At 30.1% G+C, this 27,030-nt stretch overlaps 3 protein-coding genes across 4 annotated transcripts; all 3 read right to left on the reverse strand.

The window, feature by feature from the left end:
• Positions 1 to 710: 710 nt before the first annotated feature.
• LOC125835924 (UDP-glucuronate:xylan alpha-glucuronosyltransferase 1) lies at positions 711 to 5,555 on the reverse strand. Of its 2 annotated transcripts, none has more exons than XM_049515030.1 (5): positions 5,454 to 5,555; positions 4,731 to 4,755; positions 3,226 to 3,435; positions 1,856 to 2,469; positions 711 to 1,764 (listed from the first exon to the last, which is right to left on the reverse strand). In XM_049515030.1, the coding sequence occupies exons 2-5, from the start codon at positions 4,748 to 4,750 to the stop codon at positions 716 to 718; spliced, it is 1,893 nt and encodes a 630-aa protein (XP_049370987.1). In that variant the 5' UTR covers positions 4,751 to 4,755; positions 5,454 to 5,555; the 3' UTR covers positions 711 to 715. The 2 variants fall into 2 exon arrangements, with proteins under 2 accessions (XP_049370987.1, XP_049370986.1); XM_049515029.1 differs by having other exon boundaries at positions 1,856 to 2,487.
• A 12,740-nt stretch (positions 5,556 to 18,295) lies between these two features.
• On the reverse strand, positions 18,296 to 21,279 carry LOC125835925 (probable pectinesterase/pectinesterase inhibitor 51). The gene is made up of 2 exons (XM_049515031.1): positions 20,086 to 21,279; positions 18,296 to 19,224 (listed from the first exon to the last, which is right to left on the reverse strand). Exons 1-2 carry the CDS (start codon positions 21,089 to 21,091, stop codon positions 18,539 to 18,541), a joined length of 1,692 nt encoding a protein of 563 aa, XP_049370988.1. The 5' UTR covers positions 21,092 to 21,279; the 3' UTR covers positions 18,296 to 18,538.
• A 2,076-nt stretch (positions 21,280 to 23,355) lies between these two features.
• LOC125835718 (protein FAR1-RELATED SEQUENCE 1-like) lies at positions 23,356 to 26,034 on the reverse strand. Its single transcript, XM_049514822.1, has 4 exons — positions 25,085 to 26,034; positions 24,930 to 25,008; positions 24,797 to 24,842; positions 23,356 to 23,603 (listed from the first exon to the last, which is right to left on the reverse strand). Exons 1-4 carry the CDS (start codon positions 26,032 to 26,034, stop codon positions 23,356 to 23,358), a joined length of 1,323 nt encoding a protein of 440 aa, XP_049370779.1.
• Between the last annotated feature and the right edge of the window lie 996 nt (positions 26,035 to 27,030).

Below are 27,030 nucleotides of genomic sequence, written 5' to 3' on the forward strand. Positions count from 1 at the left end.
CACACCAAAACAGATAGTAGAATGGAACTTTGGAAATTTGGAATTTGTTACTCTGATTCTATAAGGTTTACGATGCAACAAGAACTCTAAGTCATGCGTCCCAATTTGGTGTTTGATAAACTCTTTTGCATAAATTAGCTTCCTTTAAACAAATAATAGATGAGATTCTCTTACAACATGTTAGAGACATTACGAGGTTTTATCTCGATGTTTCACGAGTGAATTTGAATTTGTCTTCATACACAAGTTATAAACTGCCTTCTCATATATTTAATTCTCCGATACTAACATATTTCGATTGTATAAGCCACCTTATTGCTAGGGGTTCATTCGAACCCACTTTGGCAAAAAATTATATTATTTATATCTGGTTAAAATAATTTCAGATTTTGACCATCTTATTGAAAATCTTGGCTCCGCCACGGTTAAATAATGACGTTGAAAGTGCAAAAAGGGGGGGGGGGGGGGGATGAGATGGAGTGAATTGAATTCTTTTATCTTTTCTAGTAGAGTACTATAATCTATATAGCAATACTTTTTGCATAATAAAGTTATGCCACAGGGCTATTTTTGCTCAAATTATTTCAAGTGTAACATACCTGAATATTTAATCAATGTAGAGAGGAAAACATACATAACAAAAGTGTAAAATTGGAGAACTCTATCTATAACTCCACTTAGAAACAAAAGCCAAAATAAAAATAAAAATGCTTGTTTATATAACAGAAATGGATGATCTTTTCTTGATTTTCTTAGTCTTTATGGTTGGTGGTGAAGGGTGAAAAAATGGATCATCTGTCCAATTCTTTTCACCCCAATGCTTCAACATACCTTTCCAATTGCATAACCTGTCTGTGCATCTCTTAAGTCGTCGATCGTTGATCTTGATTTTCCAATGTCCATCAACATACTTTGCCTTCTCTGCTTCCCTTCTATCCCATTCCAATTGCGCCTTTTGCTTTGATCGTAACAAGCAAAAGTCTTGTAGCTGCTCGGGCATTGCATCGTGCACTTTCCACCACTTGTGATGTGCAACATCACTCGCGAATTCTTGTAATATGTCTACGTTCCAATTACAATCATAGTCGCGGAAACACAACCATGGTTTGTATCCTAAGTAGTGAAGGACATAAAGAATAGGAGGATCAGCCCCGAAAAGATGTGTTTTCTTAGCTTTCACTACTTCATCATCACCAATCCAAAAGTTCTTTAAGAAGTTCATATGCTTTGGTATACGATGCCACCACGTGAATATTTCGTTTAGGTAACCTTGATCACCTCCATTATAAGACTCAATCTCATTTATATGATCCATCAAGAGCTGGAACGTGCAATTTGATGGCTCGATCACCATTACACCGGAGTTAAACAACGTGCCATTGTTCCCCGTGGCTGAAATCTGTGGCATCCTAAATAAGATGTCGATGTTCCTAAGTATAAGCAAATCAGCATCAATGAAAATGATTTTATCATAATCTGTCAACTGCCATAGTCTAAATTTGCTATAGTTCCACTCATTGTATGCATCTTTCTCTGCTTTAGGATTTCTTATTCTCTGTATAGTCCTAACTTGCCACCCTGCTGCCTCGAGTCCACTACGATGATACTCACCAATTGATTCATCAACAAGAATCACGAGGTCTCTCGTGGACCCTGACATTCTAATACTTTGTGCTGCTGCTATAGCTCCACATACATATACATGAGCTGAATGCAAGATTGTTGCATATGCCTCGCGTCTTTTGTTCCCCGAATGTACTTCCTCTGTTACGATAACATAGAAGTTATCAATACTCGATATTTCTGTGGCGTTCACTTCAAAAAAAGGGGAAAAAACAATAAGAGTATATCTTACCTGTTGTACCAAAGGGTAGTGCAAGTTCACATGATCCAACAGGAAGTTGAACTTTTTCTCTTAGTACACTCAAGTCCGGCTTGTACAACCAAGCGTTACCTTTCCTAGCAACGAGCTCGTTGCACCTATAAAGATTCGGTATAGGGAAACATTTGGTTATGAAAAGCAAATGCACAGGATGTATACCCTTAGCAGATGAAGCTAAACCAGCAGCAGCAAGTTGTAAGTGCAATCGCGCAACATCTCTAGACCAATTCCCTTCATTCCTACATGGTAACTTGACAGCTATAAGATCGAATCGTGTCCTAGGAACTTCAAGTTTTGGCAAAGTAGGACAACTTGGAACTTCATTTTCTTGTTCTTCATCAATCCATTCAGGATACAAGGTGTCCCAAGTCACATTTTTTTCGGCGTAGTCAAGGTGAAGTACTGTTTGATTAACATTAGGAACAACTTGTGTCCATTCACTGATTTCATCTTTGTTGAAATTAAGAAGGCCAATGTTCTCAACAACTTTGTTTTGATCAGGCAATTGTTCCAAAACTTGTGATACTTCTTCCCAGGTGATGTCTATATCTGATATGTATCTAGGATCAGAAGCACCCCATATCCACCTGTTAACAAAATGTTGCCTGCATTATATAATTTGTTCACATTAATAAACAACTAAGCTATGACCAATTTGGTGAAGTACTCCCTTCGTACTTTTAATCTTGTGGTCTCAAACATGTCATTTGGAAAGTTAAAATTATTGAGTTGTCAAAAAAAAAAGAAACATTCGTTTTTAAACAAACTAAAGAGAAAGTTAAAACAAACAACTTGAATTAGATGGAGTAGTAATTTGTTTTTTCTCCAATTTTCGCTAAGGATCCATCGAAAACAATTTCTCTACCATGAGATAGGAATAAGGTTTGTGTACACTCTACCGTCTCCAGACCCCACTATATTGAATATATTAGACTCCTTATTGCACCTAAATCACTTGATGTATTGGTGTGGACTGGCAGTAATGTAAGCCTTATTGAAAATCTAATAAGGCCTATTGTAAGAAAGGCCCATTAGATCAAGGCTTGACGCCTATTAATATATGGCTAGGTCACCTCTCATCCCCCCCATTCTATACTTTTGGAACGCGCTTCTGCATTGATGAACAAAACAGCTTAACGAATACACGTCTTAATAACTAACATTTAACTTATATACAATGACAACATAAATACGTTTTGCACTATCTATATAATTAAAAATGTAGCATGTTACCAAACTTACTTCATAAATAACTAGTTCTACATTAAACTTATTTTACGCTGTCAGTGTATATAAGTTAAACTGATATAAATATTGAAGAATATATATGAAGTAGAGCATACCTTGAAACAGTGTCAGCATTATTATGTTGACAAACAGAAGGGGAAGATAGAATCATGTAGAAAGTACCAATCACAATGATAAATAGCACAAGCTTTAGAGGATGAAACTTGCAATTTGTGTTCTTCTCTTGAAAAGGGTTTTGGAGGGGCTTTATACCTCCAACATCCTTCACTTTTATTTTTTGTAATCTTCTTTTGCATGCATCTTCTCTGTAAAATTGATGTACAAGTAGTAAAAAAAAATTGGTTTAAATATTAAATTTATAAAAAAAATATCAGTAAGTAATTAGAATGATAATTGATATCCTTAATATCTCTTTACATTGGTGGTGTGACTCTAGGTTAATAATTTTGATATCTCATTTAGTGTTCATTACTTTTTTTTTTTAATATGATTATTTTGAATTTACGCTAAAAAGTCTATTTTAAGGGGAAAATGATAACGATTTTGATTTCCAAGACACGAATACGAAACTTCTAATTAAGGACCGATTACAATTTTGAATTTCTGTCTAAGGGAGAGGTTGATGGCATTGGTTAGCTACTTCAACAACTAACTAATCTGTCCTTCAACAAATTAAATGATAGTATTAAAGATCTCATCCACATATTTCTCATCCACATATTAGAAATATTATTATAATTTTTTTAAACCTAGGTTGAACAGTTAATTGTTCACCTACCACATGTTGGATCACCACAAACTAGTTAATCTAATAAATCTCTAATTAATTAAAAGGTTGCTTAGTCTAATTAAAGTGAGATTATAAAATTAAGATAATACAACTACTCTACCATCCTTAAACCAATAATTTTCAGTCTCACATGGTTTTTATTTCCCTTGCCTATGTGTTATTATTTTAGAGAACAACTATTTTCCACAAAAAAAAAAAGAAGTATTTTGTATGATACATTTTCTAGTAAAACTTACTTTCTAAGTTTTGGGGTTCTTTGCTTGAAAGGTTCCAACAAATTATAAAGCTAATCTTTTTATAAGTATTTTAATGTAATCTATAAATACGAGGAAAATGACCTTTTTATTGAAATTAGGAAAAATAAATTGCACAAATATCATTTCAAATGCTTTTGATATCATATTTTCTACTCAATTATAAAAATAAAAAAAACTTCACATGAATTAATATTTTCCTTCCTACCAAAACACCCTAAATGCTAGATTGCTAGTTCCAACTAAACTATATTATTTGCCTCTATATCAATACTATATATTACCTTTGATGAAATTACAACAACAATATATTCAGTAAAATTTTATAAAGTAGAATCGGGGAAAGATAAAATATACGTAAACTTTATCTCTACCTCATAAAGATGGAGAGACTATTTTCGAAAGACCTTCGACTCAAATGAAACAAATTAAAATAGTAATAAAAAAGAGGAAAAATAGCAATGAAGAAAAATATGACAACTAATAGAAAATCAGTATGGAACAAATATGCATAGAACCATAACATAATTTTATTTTATAGCAATAAATAACTTACATTGATCTTCTAGCCTCCATAATATCTGCCAAAACATATGAAGAAAATACACACACATTAATATCCAATAAGTTTCAACAAGAAATGCTACAAGGGAAAATAGTACCTATGTCCAATGCACCAATCATCATAATTGCCTATCAAAAAGACAAGTGAAAAAAGAAAAGAAAAAAAAAGGATAGATTTTCAAAGTACAAAAAACTAAAAGGAAACCATGATTACTTCACAAATAAATGCTCTCTTCGCGCCTATCCAATAGAAAAAATATATCAATCCTTATTCACTACTATATAGAAAAAACTTACCCGCACCGAGTATATACACCTAATACAATTTATCAATTTTATCCTTCATTATATTTTTAGCTCAAAAATATCCTCAACTAGTAAAATAACTTTAAAATACATTTTTACTTACGATTGCTTCAAAACAAGGAATTTTGAACAAATTTGCTCTTGAATTATTCAAAATAAGACAATTTTATACATATCTAACGTAATTCGAGCAGACAATAATTTGAGTTAGTTGAATTCACAGAACATGTCCTTAATCCGCCACCACTTAAGCATACTAAAACATTGAAATTACTCTCATATATGGTTTCAAAAGAAGATGAACAAGAATTATATGGCACAATAATTCAAACAAAACAACAAGAATTATATGGAACAATAATTCAAACAAAATAATAAAGAATTATATGGCACAATAATTCAAACTTACCTTTGCAAATACTTGGCAATGAGAATTACCACATTGAAAATAGATATTCTTGTTTTCTTCTTCTTTGTTCTTTTTTATCTTTGGTTAATTGAAGAAGGTGTTGATTGTATGAGAAGAGAGGAGGAAGAAAGAAAAAGGACACTCAATACAAGAAACAACACTGATTGAATAATTCTTCAAGTTTTTGTAAATATTTATATATATTTTTCTTGAAGCTACAATAAAATATATGCTATTTGAGATATGTCCAACTATTTTCTGGTGGCCATAACAAAAATATTAAAATAAACTTTAAAAAAATGTCGTGTCAAGTCAATTGCAAGAACAGGTTTTTTCACCAACTTCTTTGCTTTTGAATTGTCTCTTCTTACAAAGAAAAATAAGGAATACAAGAATTAACATATTTTTTAAATGCTTCCTTTTAGACTCTCTTAATTACAATATATAAGTCATTCTAGAAATTAGGAAATTATATTGTCTTGGAAATTTTTATTTAATCTTTTTTCTCCTCTTTGGACTCTTTTGCTTTCTTGGGATAAAGTGTTTGGTAGATAGGGAAATTATTTTTCCAAAAAATATTGTTTCCTAAAAGGGGATAAATGATCTTTTAATTGTACCTTCATTTGAAATAATAAGTTTTCAAGATAAAGTTTCTTTTGGAAATATTTTCGTATAAATCACACCTTTAATTCAAATACGATTATTACCGCGATTTTTTCAAATATTTTTGAATTGTTAAATATTGTGACTTAATAGTACTTGTTACGTAGTTTTGAAGTATGATATATTTAAAAAAAACATAAAGATTTATGTTCTAATTCACAGTTAAAATTAAAAAATCTGACTCTCGAAATTCAAACTGTACAACATAAATTGGGACAGAGAAAGTATATTCTAAATGCACCAAAATTAAACTATATTTTTAAATATATTTCTTAGATTTTCAATAAGATAATCTACTAATATGTTCACTAATCTAGAGAAGAAAATGAAATTAAAAAAATATCATGATCTCCTTCATAGAGAAATAGGAAGTGGTCAAATTTAAACCCAATAAAAAAATAAAAAAAGAAGGATTCTCTTATATAAAATTTTTAATTAAAAATATTAAGGTTGTCTATGTACACATGATGTAGAAGGTAGGATAAATATTTACTTAAAGAGAATAGTTCTAGTAGATGGATAATTAGGTCAATGAAAACAATTTGTTTAGTTTATGATGTGAAATTGGTGATTAGGAAGTTATATCTAATTAATTAATGACTTATACCAATAATTAATCATTTCAATTAGGTGAATTTTGGAATATATCACAATAATAACAGTCTGTAGAAGCTAGTAAGTTTAATGCCTTTTATAAAAATCTCAATTTGGTTTCTATTTAAATCCATAATTACAACTAGTAATTAATTTGATTAGTGTCTTAATGAAAGTTGGTTCTGCTTGTTTTTTTTTTTTTTTTTGAAACTGGTCCATTTTAATCATATAGTGAATCATTTTGTTGTAGTAATATCTACTCAATTTATTGGTCAAAAGGTGATGAATCTTTTTGTGACTTATTTTTTTTTTCTTACCTTTTTAGTGAAACATTATAAAGAAAATATTTTTCTTCCTTTTATTGCTTTTTACCATGAAAAAAAGGGTGAATGTATCTGCTTAAAGTTTTGACAAATTCGCTGATTAATTTCTAATGACAAAAAGAATAGTGATAGTAATTAATATTCTCCTTAATTATTTATTTCATTTCTTTTTTATTGCATAATGAAAAAAGCAAAAATTTCATCCCATAACTGGATGTCTGTTAAAATTTCCCAAAGTTGTTAAAATGGAGCTATCCTAATATGTTATACATCCTCAACAATTAATAATTTAATTAATACCTTAAGTTATATGTATTATGTATGTGATATTTGTTAGTATTCCTTTCTTTTAGACTTTGCACTGCGTTTCTTATTAATGACCATGTTTTCTTCTTTAATTTCTCTACTTGGGTTTGATACACTTGAGTTGAAAGTCTTTCGGAAACAACCTCTCTATCTACACGAGATAGTGATAACTGGTAAGGTCTGCGTACACTCTATCGATTTCCAGACCCCACTTAGTGAAATTTAATTCACTAGGTATTTTATTGTTATTGTATACATATATAGTTAAATGAATACAATTGAAATCATTTAATTATATTAATTGTGAATTAGTATCATGATAACCACAAAGATAAAAATATCTTTATTGATTTAGAAAGCTTGAAAGATGAGCAAAAAAATCAGATAGTGAAAATGAGGTATGTGCTAAAGTAAGGAGAAGAAGCAATCTACTTGGCACTTTGCCAATTACAAATGTCTTTGTTTCATACATACAAATAATATTTGGTGAGTGAAACCTTGCACCTATCGCTACGTATCACTTTGTTACACCCCCCCCCCCCCACCCCACTTTGTGTATTTATGTATGTATCTAACAAATATATATATATATATATATATATATATATATACATACTTTAACTAACTTTTATGAATAGTGACGTACCTAGTATTAAAGTGTGTAGTTTAGTCGTCAACGAAAAATCATGAGATCTTATTAACTTCTAGTTCAAGTAACAACCAAAATATACTAGGTGGTTTTTTTTCTTTTGTATTTACCCAAGTCTTGATAGAGAGAGAGTTACTCACCTACTTGGTATCTATATTGATGGGGGTAGTATTTTCACCATTAGACTTTAACAATATAAAAAGATAAACACACGAAAAGACTAGTAAATTAAATATATTTTATTTTGTATATACAATGTAATTTTTTGGCGAATTTTTTTTGGATAAACCACCTGCCTCAACTCCGCCTAATTAATTGATAACGTGATAAGACTTGCTATAACAAACTAAACCTTATTTGATAGCGTAAAAAATCTCCAATACAATCAAGGTACTTACGTATATGAATTAAATAATTAAAGATTTTTACCTTTTTGTTAGAAACAATATTTTTTGAAAATTTATAAACTTTGCCAAAATTACCACAATTACAAATTAAAATTGCAGAAATAATTGGCTTGAATTGAGAAACTTTAACCATTTGTACAAGTTGAGACCAACGGGAGTGTATGATATTTTTTAGAGTTAAAAAATTGACCATTTCTCATCTTATCACCTACTTTAATTATTATTGGGACAAGTAGATAAGTAGCTATTTGGGTGAAATAATTGACAATCGACTGGTTATAAAAAGTTAAAGGAAATTAAACACTATATAATTAGACATAATTCGCTATCATATATACAATTATTACTTGTATTTTAAAATATTACGTATCTTACCATTAATTAAGAGTTTTCTATCATATATTGAGAAAGATAACTTAGATGCTTGTATTTTTGCTACCATATATACTGAAATAGGGAGAGAAGCGAGTGAGATGGGGAGGGAGGCAAGAGAGATTTGTTATGTATCTCAGATACATGTGAATCACACTAGATACATACTAGATATATGCATTTATATGTATCTTGTGCGATTCACATGCATGTATCTAGGATCCCAGATACATAAGAGAGTGGCGAGCGAGATGGAGAGAGTCGAGCAAGTTTGTAATGTATCCTAAATATATGCGAATCCACTTGGATATAATGTATCTAGAACAAATCATACCTAATTTTGACCACATGTATCTGGACACACCAAAATATGGTAAGATACATAATATTACAAACTAGAGTGTATATAAGTAATTAGCTCCTAAACTAATGAAATTTATGTAAATTCTCCAAAAGTTATAACACACAATAGCAAAAAGCTAGTGAATTCGAGTTGTCATTGACTTCAACTTACACGAGATATCACAAAGTGGCTTGTCTTCTATCGAGCTCTCGGATCCGATCGAGCCTCTTTGATATTAGATCTTTGTCTCTTGTTTAACTCGAGTTGTCATGCTCTTTTGGTAGTTAATTAAAGTACCTTTATGAATAGAGGTGGATTAAGGATCGATGTCAACTCTATAATTTTAATTTGTAATTACCCATTATATTTTTATTAATATGCGTTCATATCTAGTATTTGTTACAATTTTGTTGAACTTTACAAATACATTTATACTTCGAGTAAAATATATTAAATTCAGATGAGTCTGAAAATACAAAGATGAATCCACCATTGTTTAAGAAGTATGATTATATCCTTTAGTACAAGACTTTAACGGATAAAATCGATGGACAATAATTCAAGTTATATATCTCGTTAGTATAAGAAATTTCTTACCCCATATCAAATTTCCAAAGATTAATATCTATGGCATATAGCGGTATAGGTAACTCTCCATAAACTCCTATAATTCTCAAAATAAGACGAGTTATTTGTCAATTGTCATAATAATAATTAAAAAAGTGATATTTCTCACGTTTATTATTATAGTTCATAAAACTTAAACTCAATCGAGAAAGCCATCATTAAATAAATGAATTTTACATGCAAAGAACGGTTCACTATTTCATAATTATAAGCGTAAATGATGCTTATAATCATCTCTAACATTGGAAAAGAAGGGCCAAGTTTTCCACCAGAGTCTCATTAACATATATACTTCGTGTTCAATCATAATATTATAGTATATCATCATGGTTCGGCCCTTTCTTAAATTTCGTACATATATAATGAAAGCTTAGGTTTTGTTTTTTTTAAAAAAAATAAATACATTGTCACCATATCATTTCCATAAGTGGCACTATTATTATATATTGATTATGTCTTTGTCACTCTCCAGTCTACCTCCTATAATATTTATTTAGATTTTATATATATATATATATATATATATCAATACTTTTAAAATAATATTTTCTTATCATATTTCATCGAATATAAGAAAATAAGTAAACCCTCACTTATTTTGCTACTTAAGACTACTAAGAGGTCAAAATTCTTTTTCTAAAATAACTCAATTATCATTTATTACAGGCAAAGTGTTCTGCTAAGCTCTAATACATGCAATATATGAGAAAAAGAAGGTTATACTCCATAGTTCTTCATATTTCATCATTACTGTGTTGGACCAATGACCTGTCATCATTCACTTGGCTTGTAAAATATATAGTTATATATATATATATATATATATATATATATATACACACACACACAATATCGATACATCACTTATATATACGATCATTTTAGCTAATTTTTTAGGAGAACTTATATAAATTTTACTAGTTGACTAGCTAATTACTTAAATACACTCTAATTTACATTGTTACGTATCTTATCAGATTTTGGTGCGTCCAGATACGTCTACATACGTCCACATGCATACATGTATCTCAGGATACATTGGGTCAAAAGTAGGTGCAATTTGTTCTAAACACATTGTATCCAAGTAGATTCACATGTATCTGGGATACATAACAAATCCGCTATCCTCTCTCCCATCTCGCTCGCCACTCTTCTATATATATGGTATCTTAGATACATGCGAATTACACCAGTTACATACTCATATATGTATCTAGTGTGATTTGCATGATCTGAGATATACAACGAATCTTGCTCACCTCCCTCCCCATCTTGCTTATCTCTCTCCCTATTTTGTGTATATGATAGCAAATATACATGTATCTAAGTGTATCTTTCTCAATATATGATAGAAAACTCTTAATTAGTGGTAAGATATATAATATTTTGAAAAGCATAGGTAATAATATTGTATATGGTAATGAAGTATGTTTAATTATATAGATTTTTTTAATCACCTATACAGTTACATAAGAAGCCCAAAATATTTTTCTTCTACCTAACACGCACTAGCTTGAAATCAATTTTCTTAGTATGGCATGTATATGTAACTATAAATGTATTCATAACTTAGTATTTTTTTTAAAAAATAAAAAATTCCTCACTAAAGTTTTTCTATGAGGATAAGATATTAAAATAAATAAATTGTAAAGATAAAGAAGTAATGTAATGTACTTTGTAGTAGAAGCAAAGCAAACTTTCTCAACGCATGCTATCTTATTTCATTTTTTTTCTTCTCTTGGCTTTGTCTTAACCAGATGATTCTTACAAGCCAAACTTAGCTCTCTTTTCTAAGTTTTACCATTTTTAGATAAATATTCATTGTCAAATTTCTTAAATTTTTTGTCATCACTTGTTTTGTTTTAATAAGAAGAATAGTTATATTAATAATAATAACCTTAATATTACAAAGTTTCATTGTCTTAGACATACAATATAAATCATATAATCAACAAAAGTAGAAATAGCAAAAGAAGGTGGTTAAGTATAAGTGGACGTTTGACTATGTTTCATTGTAAGATTTGAAGAAAAAAACAACTTTTGTTTTTAAAGTGAAAAATAATATTTGAAAATAGTTTCGGTGGATATATAATCCTTGTGCATTTTTTCAACAATGGCATTTGTCATTGACTTTCATAGATTGAAGTCCATTGGTGCTAATTTAGACTCCAAACTATGTGAAGGAACTTATATAAAGAGGGAAATATTGGTTTTTGTGCTTTCTATTTTTGGTTCTTTGTTGACATAGACTTGCATTGTATTAAATTCAATCTTATTTTTTTTACATTTTTTTTACATTTTCACTTTGTTTGTTACACATTTTGTTGATAAATGGGCCTTCATTTCAATATTCGAGTGAAAGATTGGAAGTTCTTTTCTTGGACCGGCCCAAACGAAGCCCAAAGGCCACTTTCTTTGAGGTCTGCATAATTACATGGAAAAACTATCTAAATATACAAATATTCCGATAACATTTGTGTAGGTAAAAAATATGAAATATTAATAAGCTTTTCCTTAATTTTTAATCATTCACGGAAAAGTAACATGCAAGAACATGTTAAATTATTAGGGGCTGCATTATCCCTGCAAGGAGGGATCATTTGCACTCTTGACCCTATTTTATGTTGATTTTTAATTAATCTTCCTTGTAACGAAATAATTTTCGTGAGATACAAGTTTATATTTTCACTATTTGAGAGGCAAAACGTCTACTAGTTTTATGGGAAATTCCAGTGTTCTGAATTTATTATAAGGCTCAATTAATTTAAATTCATATAAAAAAGTTCCACCTTAAAATAATAAAATACTTTCTATCAAAAACGGTTTCATTCTCAAAATTCAAATCGAGAATCTTTAATTAAAAAAAAATGGAGTCCTCCATTTTGCGTACACAATATTCCGTGACATAGAAAAGCATTAACGCAGAGGAAACAAAAAGAAGGCGTACACTCGTTCCCCTTTTAATTTGAATGATTACATACACTAAAAACCAAAGATCACTAAAAGAATAAAAAAATTAAAAAAATGAACGCACTAGTGAGTAATTGAAATTGAGAGTAAAAATATGTATCCTATAATTAAATTGCGATACCAAATGGACACCACTAATAGGTAACACTATTAAAGTGGACATGTATATATGTACTACTTCGGATATTTTATTAAAGTGAAATATATTTATTACGATGATACTTATTTTGAGATGGAGGAAGTACTATAACAACAATAACAAATTTAGTAGTATAACTTTACACAGTAAAGCCTGAAGAGGATTGAATGTATGCAGACTGTACTACTATCTTAGAGGTAGAGATGTGTTTCTGATAGACTCTCGACTCAGGAGGAAGTACTAATTATTTTCAATTTATTTCTTAATACAGTAACTGAAATTACTTATAATAATTAAGAGTGATATCGTAAATCAAATCTTAATATTATTGAGGAATAGTAAGATGGTTATGGGCTCTAGCTAGCTCATTATTGTCTTCACTAAACTTTCAACTCTTCAACAACTTAGAAAAAAATGCAACTCTTTATGTTATAAGTATGTCACATGTCTAGTATATAGTACAATAATTGAAAGACATAGACATATGGTAACAACTTATTCACCAATAACTCATGGTAGCTCATCAAACACAACTTCTAAGTATATATCATTGAAAAAATTGTATTAACAACCTAAGTCCCTTATGTCAATAACTACCCCCAAGAGTGACTTTTATACTTTTAGAGGTTATTTGGTACGAAAACAACTCATGCGGAAATTAATTATATTGAAATTAGTTATGCTGATTAGTTATAGAAAATTAATTTTTCATCATATGTTTGGTTGACTTTATTAAAAAGTAGATATTACTCTTATTTAGAAATGACAGTTAGAAGGACTGACACTGCATTAAATTAGTTGTACAACGTGCAAAGAATTTTGTACATTAACTTTTAACTTTATTAAATTAGTTGTACAGCGTGCAAAAAGAATTGTACATTAACTTTTTAGAAATGACAGTTGAAACTACCTACGTGTCTAATAGCCAATCAAATAAGCGCACAAAGCCCAAACTATTGGTGTTGACATAAAGTAATATAGATTAATAAGATAAAATTACGAAATTATCCTTATAAAAACTCCAAAAGAACTAACACAGCATGAAATAATTGTACTATAAGTTATGAAAATTGTACATTAACTTGGGCATATTTTCCTTTTTTGCGGTGCTTTACATAATTGGACTAAAAGCAATATAAGATGTACCTCAACATTGCCTCTTGAATAATGTACTGATACATACACATGTTCATTAGATGTAAATCCAGCTGTCCTATAAGCTAAATATATTATTAGTTCTTCCACATTGCTTTGGTTCTTCTTCTTTCTTCACTCCTCTTTCATATCTGATTGTTCTATGTTTAATTAAAAGGGAAAACTAATCAAAATGGCCATTCAGTGATAATTATAACTCAAAATAGTTTAATTATGGGATTTCTGTCATTACTATTCATCCGACACATAAATTTGTCATTATATATTGAAATAATATATTTATCTTTTCTTAATCATAATAAAATTATAATTTAAAATTTATTTTTCTGAAATGATAATTTTGTTTTAATTCCTAGAACATATTGTTTACTATATTGAATGTAATTATAATAAAACATATTGTATTTAGTATGACAAAAGAACTCAAAAATTTGAGAAATTAGATAAATAATCTTTGCTTCTAAGAAATGTCACATCATCATTTACATATCCAACTTTATATATATATATATATATATAAAAGAGTTAAAAAAGAAAAAATAAGTGATTTAAAAAAATTATATAAATAACATTAATAATGAGATGAAGATTAAGAAAAAATGTCAAATAAATTAGTAGTATTGATGATGATAAAAGTTAAATAAATCATTTTTTCTATTATTTAAATTTTTAACATAAATTTTCAGATCTTTTAAAATTAAAAATAAATGTTAAAAATAAAAATAAAAATCGAGGCAATAATTATTTTAAAGAAAAATATAACCAAAATTGTCAGAAAAAATTGATAAGAATAAATAAGTATCTATTACTAAGAATGGTGTCACTACATTTTCTATTTTAACTTTATTGTTACATATGGATAGAAACTTTTAGAAGAAAAAATGATCCAAAAATTTAAAAATAATGATTCCTTAAATGGTGATTCCTTTTCCATTTACAACTTTTCAATTAATTTTTAATGTATTAAATATGGTTATGGATATTGGAATAATATTTTTATCTTTCCTTAATCATAATAAATTATATTTTAACCTTTGTTTTTGTGAAATGGTAATTTTCTTTTCATTCGTACAACATATTGATTAATATATTGAATGTAATTATAATAAAACATGTTGTATTTAGTATGACAAAAGAATTCAAAAAATTTACAAATTAAATAAATAGTAATCCTAACTTCTAAGAAATGTCACAAATATATATATATATATATCTAAGAAAATGATATAAATTACATTAATGATGAAATGAATATTAAGGAAAGAAGTAAAAGAAATTAATAATAATATTGATGATGATAGGAATTAAATAAATCATTTTTTTATATTTTATAAAATTTTCAATCTTTTAAAAGTAGAAAATGCTAAAAAAAGAAAACTAAAACTAAAAATCGAGGCAACAATTATTTTAATTTAAAAATAACAAAAACTGTCAGAAACATTGATAAGAATAAATAAGTATCTATTGCTAAGAAGGTGTCACCCCACATTTTCTATTTTAGTTTTATTATTACATATAGATAGAAACTTTAAGCTGAAGAATGATCCAAAAATTTTAAAAATGACAAATCAATTATGTAAAAATACATGTGTAATTCTTATAAAGTTATAATAACTAATTTCTTCAAATAAATAATTAAAAGAAAGAAAAAAAAAGTAATTAAGAAAATAATATAAATAACACTAATTATGATATTAATAGCATTGATGAGGAAAGGAACTAAATATGATCATCTTTTTAAATTCTTTTTTAAGAATATATATATAAACTTTAATTAAAGATACAAAAAATCAAGACAAAATAAAAGAAGAAAGAAATTAGAAGATAATGAGGTTGAAAGAAATAATATCTAATTTTCTCTCTTTTCAAATCACAAAATAATTTTTTGCTTGTTCTCCTCCTAATTTGATACGAATTTCATAAATAGAATGATTTTTTCTCCAAATAATTTTTCTTATCCTTTGAAACACTAATCAATCTTCTTATAAATTTCTCAACCACAATGAATTTTCTCTCCTTGTAGGAGGAATAAATATTTTTTCAAAAAGTCTTTTATTTTGAAGAGAAACTTTTGTTACATGATCTCTTTCTTTACATCAATGTCTTCACAAGAATCATGAGATATTCTCTCTTTCTCTTTTGTTAAAAAAGTTACATGACCTAGAAATTTGATGGACATCTTAGCGACAGAAGTTGATACCAAATATTCATCATCATCGTCAGAAGAAGAAAAGCCAAAGTGAAGAAATTTGTTCTTATTTGTTACAAATGCTCAACTATTTTTTTTATTTTATAGGCTAAATAATTATAAACATTTATGAAAAATGAATAGTTTTTATCTTTTCATCTTCCATTTCCATTTACTTAAATCTATATTAGTGTAATGGATGTTATAAAGGGCATAATTAATTGGGTATGACATAAATACTTTTTTTTTAAAAAATACAAATAAAAAATACAAAACAAAGATAAAATGTCAAAAAAAGGAGAAAAAAGATGAATAGAAATACTGGCCATAGAGAGATGCCACATCAGATTGTCTATATTCAGTTTTATATATATAAGTTCATGCCCTTAGATGTTATTTTATTACTTTAGCTGGCATCGACATTTTTGTAAATCTGATATCTACTTTGGAACATTTTATAATGTGGCATAGGGTGACAATTGAGATCATAAATTTAAAAATAATAAAATATAATTTATTATAATACTAATAACAATATCATAAATATATATATATATATATATAAATAAATTGTAATAATATATAAAAAGTATTATGAATGGTAATAATTAACTGCTTTATTTTTTAAAAATCATATAACTAATTTGATTTACACTCCAAAATGCGTAGGTGTCACATAATTTAGACATTAATTCTTTATTACTTAATATATGTAATTATATCAATGACACATAAATTGAAATAAAAAAATTACATATTTTATTTGAAAATCACGTAATAGTACTATAAGGTATAATAATTAACAACTTAACATATTTTAAAATTTTTGTTGACTCTCCAAATTCCATATGTGTCATGTAATTGAGACAGAGAGAAACATATATTGGTTTAAAATAAATAAAAATATTATAAATTATAATAATTAACAACTTAAAATTTATAAAAAAAATCCTTTAAAAAAATTTAGTTGGCTCTCCAAATTTAATCGGTATTACAATAATTAAAACATAGAAATTAACATAGATTGGACTCGTGCTGACATTTATGTTTCCTTTTTTAAATTTTTTTCTTTTATACTTTATATAAATAAATTTTTTATGTAAAAAGTATTATAAATCATAATAATTAATAGCTTAAAATATTTGAAAACATATAAAAAGTTTTTGGTAACTTTCAAAATTTCATCTATACCACATAAATTGGGAGAAATATAGATATATAGATATTTTAAGTTGCTAATTATTGTGAGTTATAGTACGTTTTATGTAATTTTCATATATATTACTCGCTTTGTCCTGATTTATGTGATACAAATGAAATTTCAAAAGTCAATGAATTTTTTATAAGTTTTTTATTATATTAACTTGTTAATTATTGTGATTTATAATATATTTACATAAAAATACTCTAAATAAAAATAATTAGCAACTTAAAATATATAAAAGCATACTAAAAAATTGATCAACTTCAAATTTCATATGTACCACATAAATTAAAACAGAAACAGTAACATATATTCGGCCCCGTGCTGGCACGGGTCCCATATCTAGTACAATATATATAGTACTTAAATTCGTGTTTGGTTTAAACCTATATTAAAAAGTGATTTACAATTCTACCCTTCAACTTTTGTAGGCTTTTTCTATTTCATTGAAGATCAAAGTTGCAGGCCTTTTATCTTTTTATCATGTTCATTTGTTTAATATTAAAAATAAAAAAATAAAAAAACTTTTTAGCTTTGGAATGTCCCAATTTAAAAAGCTACTTATTCTGTTTTCAAGACCATCACTTGTAATTAAATAAAGGAAAAAGAGCTTGTTAATTGTTATGCCTCTCAATATTGCGATTTAGAGCTGATGTATCCTCGTTAAAAAAATATCTCACATATACACCCATTGTCTAACAAATGACACATATTTTCCTTTTTCGTTAGTAGGTCATCTTTTACTAAATTGAAGAAAAAAATCATTTTTCTTAATTTTTAATCGAGAACTTGCCACTTGACTTTAAATATAATTTCACCCATTATTTTTTATCCCTATATAGAAGAAGCCAGTAACCATATGTCAAGAAACATGAGATACGCATCTGAATTAATATGAAACTTTTAGCAATATATATCTCACATTACAAGAAGTTCCAAAGGTTTTCCAACAATTTTATATATTGAGTTTTTTAATAAAAAAATCAGGGTGGGTATAGGGGAGGGGATTACATTACAACATAGAGAATCGAACCCTCACCAACAAAATGAGAGTTCAGATAACCAACCAACTGAGCTACTATGATTCCCCGATTATATATTGAGCTTCACTTACTAGATGTACATTAAACATTACTATAAGTTAATCAAGAGGAAGTCGAAATCCACTGGTCTCCTTGAATAAAATTTTGTATAGAGTATGAGTTAACATGTTCAGCTGGGATTTGGCTACTCCACGACACTCGTCCTGCTGTATTAGCTCCGGCACCAGTATTTCTATATTCTCCGTAGTATAGAGTCTTCAACGCGAAATCACCACTCCAGGGCAACCATCCGTTAGCGGAAATAAGAGCCTCTAAAGTACAATCTAGAAAGACAGTCCGAGAATACTCCTTCCATGGCCTTCCCAGAAAATTTTTGTGGACTTTGGGGTTGCTGTAGTACAAGGACATGTATTTGTCAGTTCCATTGATCAAACAATTTTGGAAGACGAAACCAGTTGATTGTGCAGGGTCTATCCTGCCATGAGCAGTCACAGCATTCGTCTCTCCCTTTTCAGGACGGAGTTGTCGAGGTGCTATTAGGATGTCACAATCTTGGAAGAAAGAAGCTGAGTTTCCGAAAATGAAGTCTACATTGCCTTGGATACGGCAGGACTTGTAGTATTGGCGCAAAGCGTGGGCGTATAGGGTGTCTTGATTGCCAATGAATTCACAGTTCTCTACAACTGAAAGATCACTGTCGGATCGGAATGCTACGGCTTGGTGAGCATCCGGACCGGCTGTGTTTTGAAAGGTGATACCACTAGCCATGAATCCATCACCAACAACTCCTGTTTTAGAAATACTAAACATTAGAACAACTCGAAACTACGAAAGTTCATCAATTAAGTATGTCTTCAACAACAAATAGCAAATGCAGATTTTATCATCACTTGAACCTAATGCAAAGGTTTATGACAAATGCAAACATTTTGCACTTCTTGCATACCCCTATGATCCTGAGATGGATCAAAACGAGCTCACTAGGCTCGACTGAAACCATTGCTTTCGGCTCCATCCATAAATACACATACCACAAAGTTAATGCTCATATGTATACATGTGTATACATTAGACTCATTCCAAATCCACCGACAATAAATTCTAACTTAGCGTTTGCTATGGAGCAAGGACTATATCTTCCCTTTTTCATACTAACCACATAAAGTAAATGCAAATAGAAAAAATAACGCAAAAAACCAATCCCACAGTTTGACTAGTATTTCATAAATCCATTTCAAAACAGGTGAGCTTTGAATGCAAACACAACAACACAACAACAAGGGGCAGACAAATTAGGTTCTTAGAATCGACAACTTTAATACAATTTAAAGTTGCTAAAGCGATAGAGTCCCACTATTTCTAACTATTAGGTTTGATTTTAAACCGAAAAAACACAGGTGAACAAAATTGATCATCCTTAAACAACAACAACAAAAAACCGAGTGACCGGTGTAATTCCACAAGTCAAGTCTAGGGAGGATGATGTGTACGTTACCCCTACCTTGTGAAGGTAGAAATTGTTTCCTCAAGACCCTCGACTCAGGTAAAACATAGGTAAATGATAACGAATAAGATAGTGGGGCGGTAATAAACATTTTATAATCAAATAACATAAGTATTAAAATTCGAATTCAATTAGATTGACTTACCAACTGTTGCAGTCTCATAAGTAGTAACACCAACAAGACCAACACTCAACGAACCCGTAATGACGGTTTTACCCATTCCATCACCCAAAAATACCACATTCATCTTCTCCAACCCGACCCGAACTTTCTCCTCATACAACCCGGTTTTGATCCATATCACAAACTTCCGGGTTTGCTCGTTTACCGGTGCAGCATTCACCGCCTCCTGCACCGTCTTATAGTCACATCCTCCTTCTTTACACACCGTTACATCCGGTTTCAACCCGGTAGGCACTCCACCCTTCACCTGACCCGATCCGCCCGAACCCGAACCTTCCCAGAACCCGTCTCGTTCTGTTTTGGGTACGGTCCATGACCCGGTGTCGGCGCCGTAAAGGTCGAAATTCACCATCATCCCCAATGCGTTGCTGCTGTACCCGATCAAGGAATTGATAAACGACATCGTTTTGGATACCTGTGAGGTGCCATTAACGTACTTCAAAGCGGACCAGCAGTCGTATTGGTACACCATGACGGAGCTCATCCATGCACGAGCGCTCTTGTACCCGCCTTTCATCACTGCTTGACCCGTTAACCCGACCCGATATTCCGCATACCCGAGCACCTCCATACACACCTTCCCGGCGTCCGTACGGTTCTGATTATTCCCAGTCGACGCATCTATAATTGCCTGCACCATCTCTTTCGCCTTATCGTTGTTCTTCGACGATACTTTAACAGCCGATTGGATGATCAACGACGTCGTCAGGTCAGACGGTAAGTTACCGGAATCCGTCAGTACAGATTCACATGTTGGTGGGTCCCGTGAAGCTTTACAAGCACCTCGGATCTGAAGTGAAATTGAAGGGGATGTGGAGGAATTGGGGGAATGGTGGCGAGCGGCGGAGGAAATTGAGAAGAAGAGGATTAGGGAGAAGATAGTGAGTGTGAAAAAGGAAGCCATTGAAATGAAAAGAAGTTTGAATTTTCGGAATAGTGTGGGTTTTGCAGGTTTTCTTGTGTGCATGGTGGGTACCCTTTTATACAAATTTGTGGACTGTAAATGTCAAAAAACTGTACAATTTGAACAAGATAATTGAATTACAGTGTGAAAAAAAGAATGGGGTTTGGTGAATTTGGAGGAAAGTGGAAGTTCACGGGAGTGGATAGTGACTAGTGATAGCAATGAGGAAGAAGAAGAAAAAAACACAGTGGAAAAAAGCACTTTGATTTGATAGTGATGGTGTCAGTTATTTAAATTAGGGATCTACCAAAATGTGCTGTTCCTTTTTTAAGCACACTCGACATTTAAATTTGTATAAAATTAATATATGCATGCATAATATTACTGCCACGTAGAATATTGTATAGGATATGAATTGTTATGTAGGACGTTAAGTAAAACACGTGTGTTTGTTTGTTTAACTGAATACAAGTTGCGGACATAAATATCATATAAGTCAAATTAAATGACATATTTATATGTATTTCCTTTTTGTTAATCAACTTTAATTATTTTTTTGTGTTAATTAGAGATGAGAGCTTTTGGTTTGCTCTTAATTTAGGGAGCTAAGCTAGTGGTTAATAAAATAAGTGAAAATGACATGAGATCAGAACTCAAATTTGTGTGAGGACAAGAAAATAAGGTGTTTGGTTTGTATCATCATGCATATAATTCATTTTGATAATGTATAACCCGTTCACGTGATTACTTCTATACTATTTGGTGTATGTATTTGTCTCAATCCACACTAAAGTTTAAGTTTTTGAAATTTGACGTTACGTTTAAATACATATTTATTTGAAATATTTACGAAATTGTGATTAAAAGTTCTACAGATATAGAAATTGGTTTAACTTGAAAATATTCAAAATTTTAACTAAATATAATGATCAAAAGATATTTAAAGATAAATTTTCAAAATTTGATTTAAAATTTATGATCAAACAGCTCGTAAGAGGGCAGATAATGACTATTTATACTAGAACAAATGGTTATCTTGATTCATTAGAAGCTGGATAATTAAAAAAAAAAATCTTGTTGAACTACGTGCTTACTTAAAAGCTAGTTCTAATTAAATCATATCTTCTATCAAGACATTTAGCGAGGAAGTAGAAGCCTTTTTTGAAGGAAGCTATTCAAGAACAAATGAACCGTTTTATACTTCATTAATAAGCATTAAGAAATATTAACTTAATTTTTCATGAAAATTTCGGTAGACTTTAAAAGATTGAATAATGATTATCTTGATGTTTAGAAGATTGGATAATCTTGATGGGATTTGGGCAAAATTCAGAGAAGGTGAATTAATTTGACTTGTAGATTTTGAACATGTTTAGATTCGTAGAAGGTGAAGGTAGAGCAAGGTAGCAAGAAAGTAGTTGACTTACTTTGGTTTAAGTAAATTATTAATGATGATTCATTTTATATTTATCTCGTATAATTATTATTTATATTTTAAAATGTACTTTTTTGGACTCGTTTCAAGGTTAAATACTTGACAAACTCTTCGAGGTGCATCTCGGGACTCTTATTTAGCTAGGATATATATGTTCTGTGAGTTGCCTCAAGTATGTCAACAATCAAATTTCTAATTGATTTGGACATATAAAATATTCTCGACGTCAAGCTAGAGAGATTTGAGATTTCGTAATTAATTTAGTGAGTACTTTTTAAGTAGAGCCTGGTAGAAGAAAATGAAATAGGAACAATCATGTTAGTCGTAATAGAACGACTTTTATGCTAATTCTTGCTTTAGTATGAAAAGTTTCATTTTAGAAAGGACAACATATTACACTACTGAAAGATATTTACGTGATGAGTTTAAGTTTTGTGCACCGTCGGTGTATGAAATTTCTACACCATCAGGTACTTTTAATGAAATTTAACCATAGTAATTTATTAAATAAAATAACAATAATTATAAAAAGGAAAAAAAAAAGAATATCAACAGTTGAGTCCTACTTGGATTCTAATCATATTTATTTCTATAACTAAATTATTTTCTTTCCATACTTAAATACAATATTGAGTTTTACCGTATGTTTTCCCAGAATCATGCTTATGTAGTTCTTCAAAGCTTCAAAACTTGTGAATTTGCTAAGTAATAATTTTTAAAGGCATCAGGCGATTTTGAAACTTGACAAGCTTCTTCTACCTAGTGGTATGTCGCTATACAATTAGAACAAATTTCACATTTTAAAGTATATAGTGGTATCTTGGATCTTCCATTAAATAATGTCATTCTGCTAGTTTTTTCAAAACTTGTGCACACCAATTTGGCAACCTATCTAGTGCTTCCGTGCTAGCCTCATAAGAGATGCTTGCTTTTGAACTTCTTCAGTTATATTCAACGAACTACTTTTGTCTTGTCCATAAAACTGGATACTAGTAGTACTAATAATGTTCTGTTCCACAGTCAATCGGAGCTCTCTTGAACCATACTCATCAGCCAAACGAGCTAGGTCATCAATGTTGTTTGCTTGGACACGACCCATTGGAATGTGAAGGACGATAAAGTTGTAGCCATCTTGTTTCTCTGGAAAAAATTTCTAGACTACCTTATGATTTATGTCATATTTCTATCTTCACAATAGTCAACAACAATGCATATAAAGCTCCTCTTATCCATTCAAACAACATGTATATTACATGGTGTAAAAGAAATGGAAGATGATTTGAAGAGCAAAAAAGAGACGTTTTATGATTTCAAATATAAATGTATTCAGAATTTGTACAATTGTATGAAATGAAATGAAATTTTATACAAAATATGAAAGACTGAAATTAAAATTTATGTAATGTATTACGTCCAGATCTTTGTACTTGTTCTGGTGCCATTTTGGAAATGAAGAGAAAATTCATAGACTGATGATACTATTAGCAGCTGGTGAGAGAGGAGGAAGAGAGAAAAAGCTCAACAACATCTGGTGTATCACAGGGGCCTGCACACCGAAGTAGTATCATTTTCTTGCGAGTATCCTACATTAACTATCATGTGTTTCCTAACTATTTATCAAAACACGCCTCGAAATTAATGAGTCTTATTTTAAGCAGCAAAAAATCTTCATATACCTCCCAAATACAAGTCTATCAATCTCTAAAGGGTAAAATGAACAGGAAAGCAAAAAATAAATTCAACTACTCTATTTTTTTATAAGAAAATCCAAGCAACTACAAGTCAGCAGCAATTAGAATTCAGTATGTACTTAATCTTCTTATTAGGCCTCAACTGGTTGTTGTGTCCACACTTCTTCTTGCGGCAGTTGATAGCACGAGGATGCAACCGAGCATAGCACTTGCGGCATATCAGTACCAGATGTAATCAGAAACCTAAAGTATGTAGTAAAAATATTTTTTGTTTGATGAGGATCAACCACACAGTAAAAATAAACAAAAGATAAGAGACGATCTCATATCCAAGAGAACCTGCTAGACAAGGAATCTATTTTGTCCAAACAAGAGATGATCCAGTAACTAGAAAAAAATCAACAATGTAATAAAATCATATACACTAGCAAACTCAGTTCATTGATCAACATGCTTACCTGTTGATTATGTCCAAATACTAATACTGTCTTTACACAATAAACACATCAAAATAAACTATGAAAGGACTATTTAGAATTAAAAAACAGAGAAAAACTAATAAATCTAAATCTAAAGAACTATTTCTTCCTCTTTCCTTCTTATTCTCAAAGCTCCAAATCTTCTATCTTTTTACTCACTAACTAGGACGATATTGTTGGAATGGAGTTGAAGCCGCTTTCATCAAATCCTGATAAGAGAATAATAATTCATCAACACGCATCTTATCATGTAAACAATATATACACGACATGATTAAAGAAAGAGCAATTCTTACTGTAAATGAGGTGGCATAAGCACAACCAGCGTTCTCAACATATTCTTGATGAAATTCTGAATAAGCATTAATGTTTGAACTACAAATGTAATTTTAGAAGTTATTACAAAAGTAATCCCAATAGAAATAATATGCATCATGCTAAGTGAAATTACCTTGTTTCCTTTCTCTTAAGTTTCACACTTTTCGTTTGCCTTTTTTGCTTTTGAGAAGATCTTCTTTTAATTTTTGGAGACGAAACTTTTTTGGTCTTCTGAGTAACTTCTAGAAAACCTCTCATCCTCAAAGATCTCGGGCGCCCTTTAGTTGTTGCTACCGGAGGGTCATGCAAAGTAACATCTTGACTTTGTTCACATGAGTTTATTTCCTGATCTTTCTCACTAACTTGACCACCTGATACACAATCTTCCTCAGATTCATAAGAAAGCTCATCAAGTTCTCCACACAATTGCAATAATCTTTGATGCGCAAATTGATAATGTTTTTCAGACTTTGTAGCTCGTTCAGATAACCCAATAGAATGCATCATAATGTTATTAAACCACAAAGTAGAAGGTTTCAAAGTTTGTGTTACGTTTGAGGGGTCATTAGCTTTTTCTTTGGTTGCGTTTCTTGTCCATCGATCTAATAAATAATACATTGGAAGTGAGTGAATCTGTTTTTTTATAAATACCATTAGTACATGTCTACATAGAATTCCCATGAACTCGAACTTGTGACATGAACAAACAGCTCTTTTCAATGCAAGATCTAGACTAACGATATATGCTGGCCTTTGTCTTTGAAGCTGATGTACTTTATAGATGTTTGCTCCATCCTTGACCTCAATCTTTTCGGCGATAAATTTTTGAGACTGAATTAGTTCTTCTTGAAAAATCTGAAACATTTTTCTTGTATATTCCTTCGCTGCTTCATCTTCCATAGGATACAAAGTTTTCAAGATAGGTCTTGAATGTTTTGTCTTGTAATCCTTCTCCCTTACTTTATCATATCTAGCGTCAATAGCCTTATCATATTGCACCACAAATACACTCATTGGAGTACTAGAATTCAAATAATCTTTAAAAAATTTGTTCATACTCTCACTTCTTTGACTTGTCGACATGCCTGCACAAAAAGTGCTACGCACATATGCCGGTATCCATTTTTCCATTTTGACCGCAAAAACTTTTGACTATTTGGAGATGCAAGTTCATGATTGTGCTCAGCAACAACCCTACAAACAACCCATTTATCTTCTCCTTTCTTCGACATATATAACAACGCTTTGCATCCTTCTCTAGTTTCATCTTGTGGTTTATTGCTTTCTAAATTTTTCTTTGAACGAAATCCTTGCTTCGAACAAACAAATTCTTGACCAATTATTGATTTATCTTTCCTTGATTTAGTCATACGACCACGGCGCACACTAAAACCATTACGATGAGCATAATCAAGATAAAACTTAAATGAATCATCAAGAGACTGAAACTCCTTACTAATGTAGGGAGCTTTTGAATTTTCCACACCTATATCGGAAGCAGTTTGTCCAGTTCCCTCCATGTCACTTTCTTCTAATAGAACTTCAACTCCTATATTTTGCACATCTACATTTGATTTTTCCATTAATCCTGCAAAATACAATTAAGAAAGTTAGATAGCTTACAATAATGAATCTGCTCATATATTTTTCAACACTTCAATTATAAAACATATTCAATATTAATGAAAGTTCAATCAATAAACTCCTTCCCAACATTCTAAAGAGCAGAGCAAACGTATTGGGGACAATATAAAAACACTTTAAGATACAATATTCACCTCTCATGAGACTATATTCACTTATTTTTAGTACATTGAAATTCTTTTGCTCATGAAGATATTGTTCAAAAGAGGCTTTTTTATGCTGGCAAACGAGAAAAAAAATGTGAAATTTGTTCATATTGTATAAGAACGAACCACTAAGTAGAAGAAGCTTGTCAAGTTTCAAAATCGCCTGATGCTCTAAAAATTATTTCTTAGCAAATTCACAAATTTTGATGCTTTGAAGAACTACATAAGCATGATCCTGGGAAAACCTACGGTAAAACTCAATATTGTATTTAAGTTTGGAAAGAAAATA

Source organism: Solanum verrucosum, unplaced genomic scaffold, assembly GCF_900185275.1.
Source record: "Solanum verrucosum unplaced genomic scaffold, falcon-dt-bn FXZP01000128.1, whole genome shotgun sequence".
Taxonomy (NCBI): domain Eukaryota; kingdom Viridiplantae; phylum Streptophyta; class Magnoliopsida; order Solanales; family Solanaceae; genus Solanum; species Solanum verrucosum.

Excerpts from the sequence above, each read along its gene's own strand:
- LOC125835718 (XM_049514822.1), bottom strand. The coding sequence starts at position 26,034 with ATGTCGACAAGTCAAAGAAGTGAGAGTATGAACAAATTTTTTAAAGAT. Across the intron at positions 25,009-25,084 it reads CTTAAGAGAAAGGAAACAAG|TTCAAACATTAATGCTTATT; the intron begins GTAATTTCACTT and ends TTACATTTGTAG. Across the intron at positions 24,843-24,929 it reads CTTATGCCACCTCATTTACA|GATTTGATGAAAGCGGCTTC; the intron begins GTAAGAATTGCT and ends TTCTCTTATCAG.
- LOC125835924 (XM_049515029.1), bottom strand. The coding sequence starts at position 4,750 with ATGGAGGCTAGAAGATCAAT. Across the intron at positions 3,436-4,730 it reads ATGGAGGCTAGAAGATCAAT|AGAAGATGCATGCAAAAGAA; the intron begins GTAAGTTATTTA and ends TCAATTTTACAG. Across the intron at positions 1,765-1,855 it reads ACTACCCTTTGGTACAACAG|AGGAAGTACATTCGGGGAAC; the intron begins GTAAGATATACT and ends TTATCGTAACAG.
- LOC125835925 (XM_049515031.1), bottom strand. The coding sequence starts at position 21,091 with ATGCACACAAGAAAACCTGCAAAACCCACACTATTCCGAAAATTCAAA. Across the intron at positions 19,225-20,085 it reads TTATGAGACTGCAACAGTTG|GAGTTGTTGGTGATGGATTC; the intron begins GTAAGTCAATCT and ends TTTCTAAAACAG.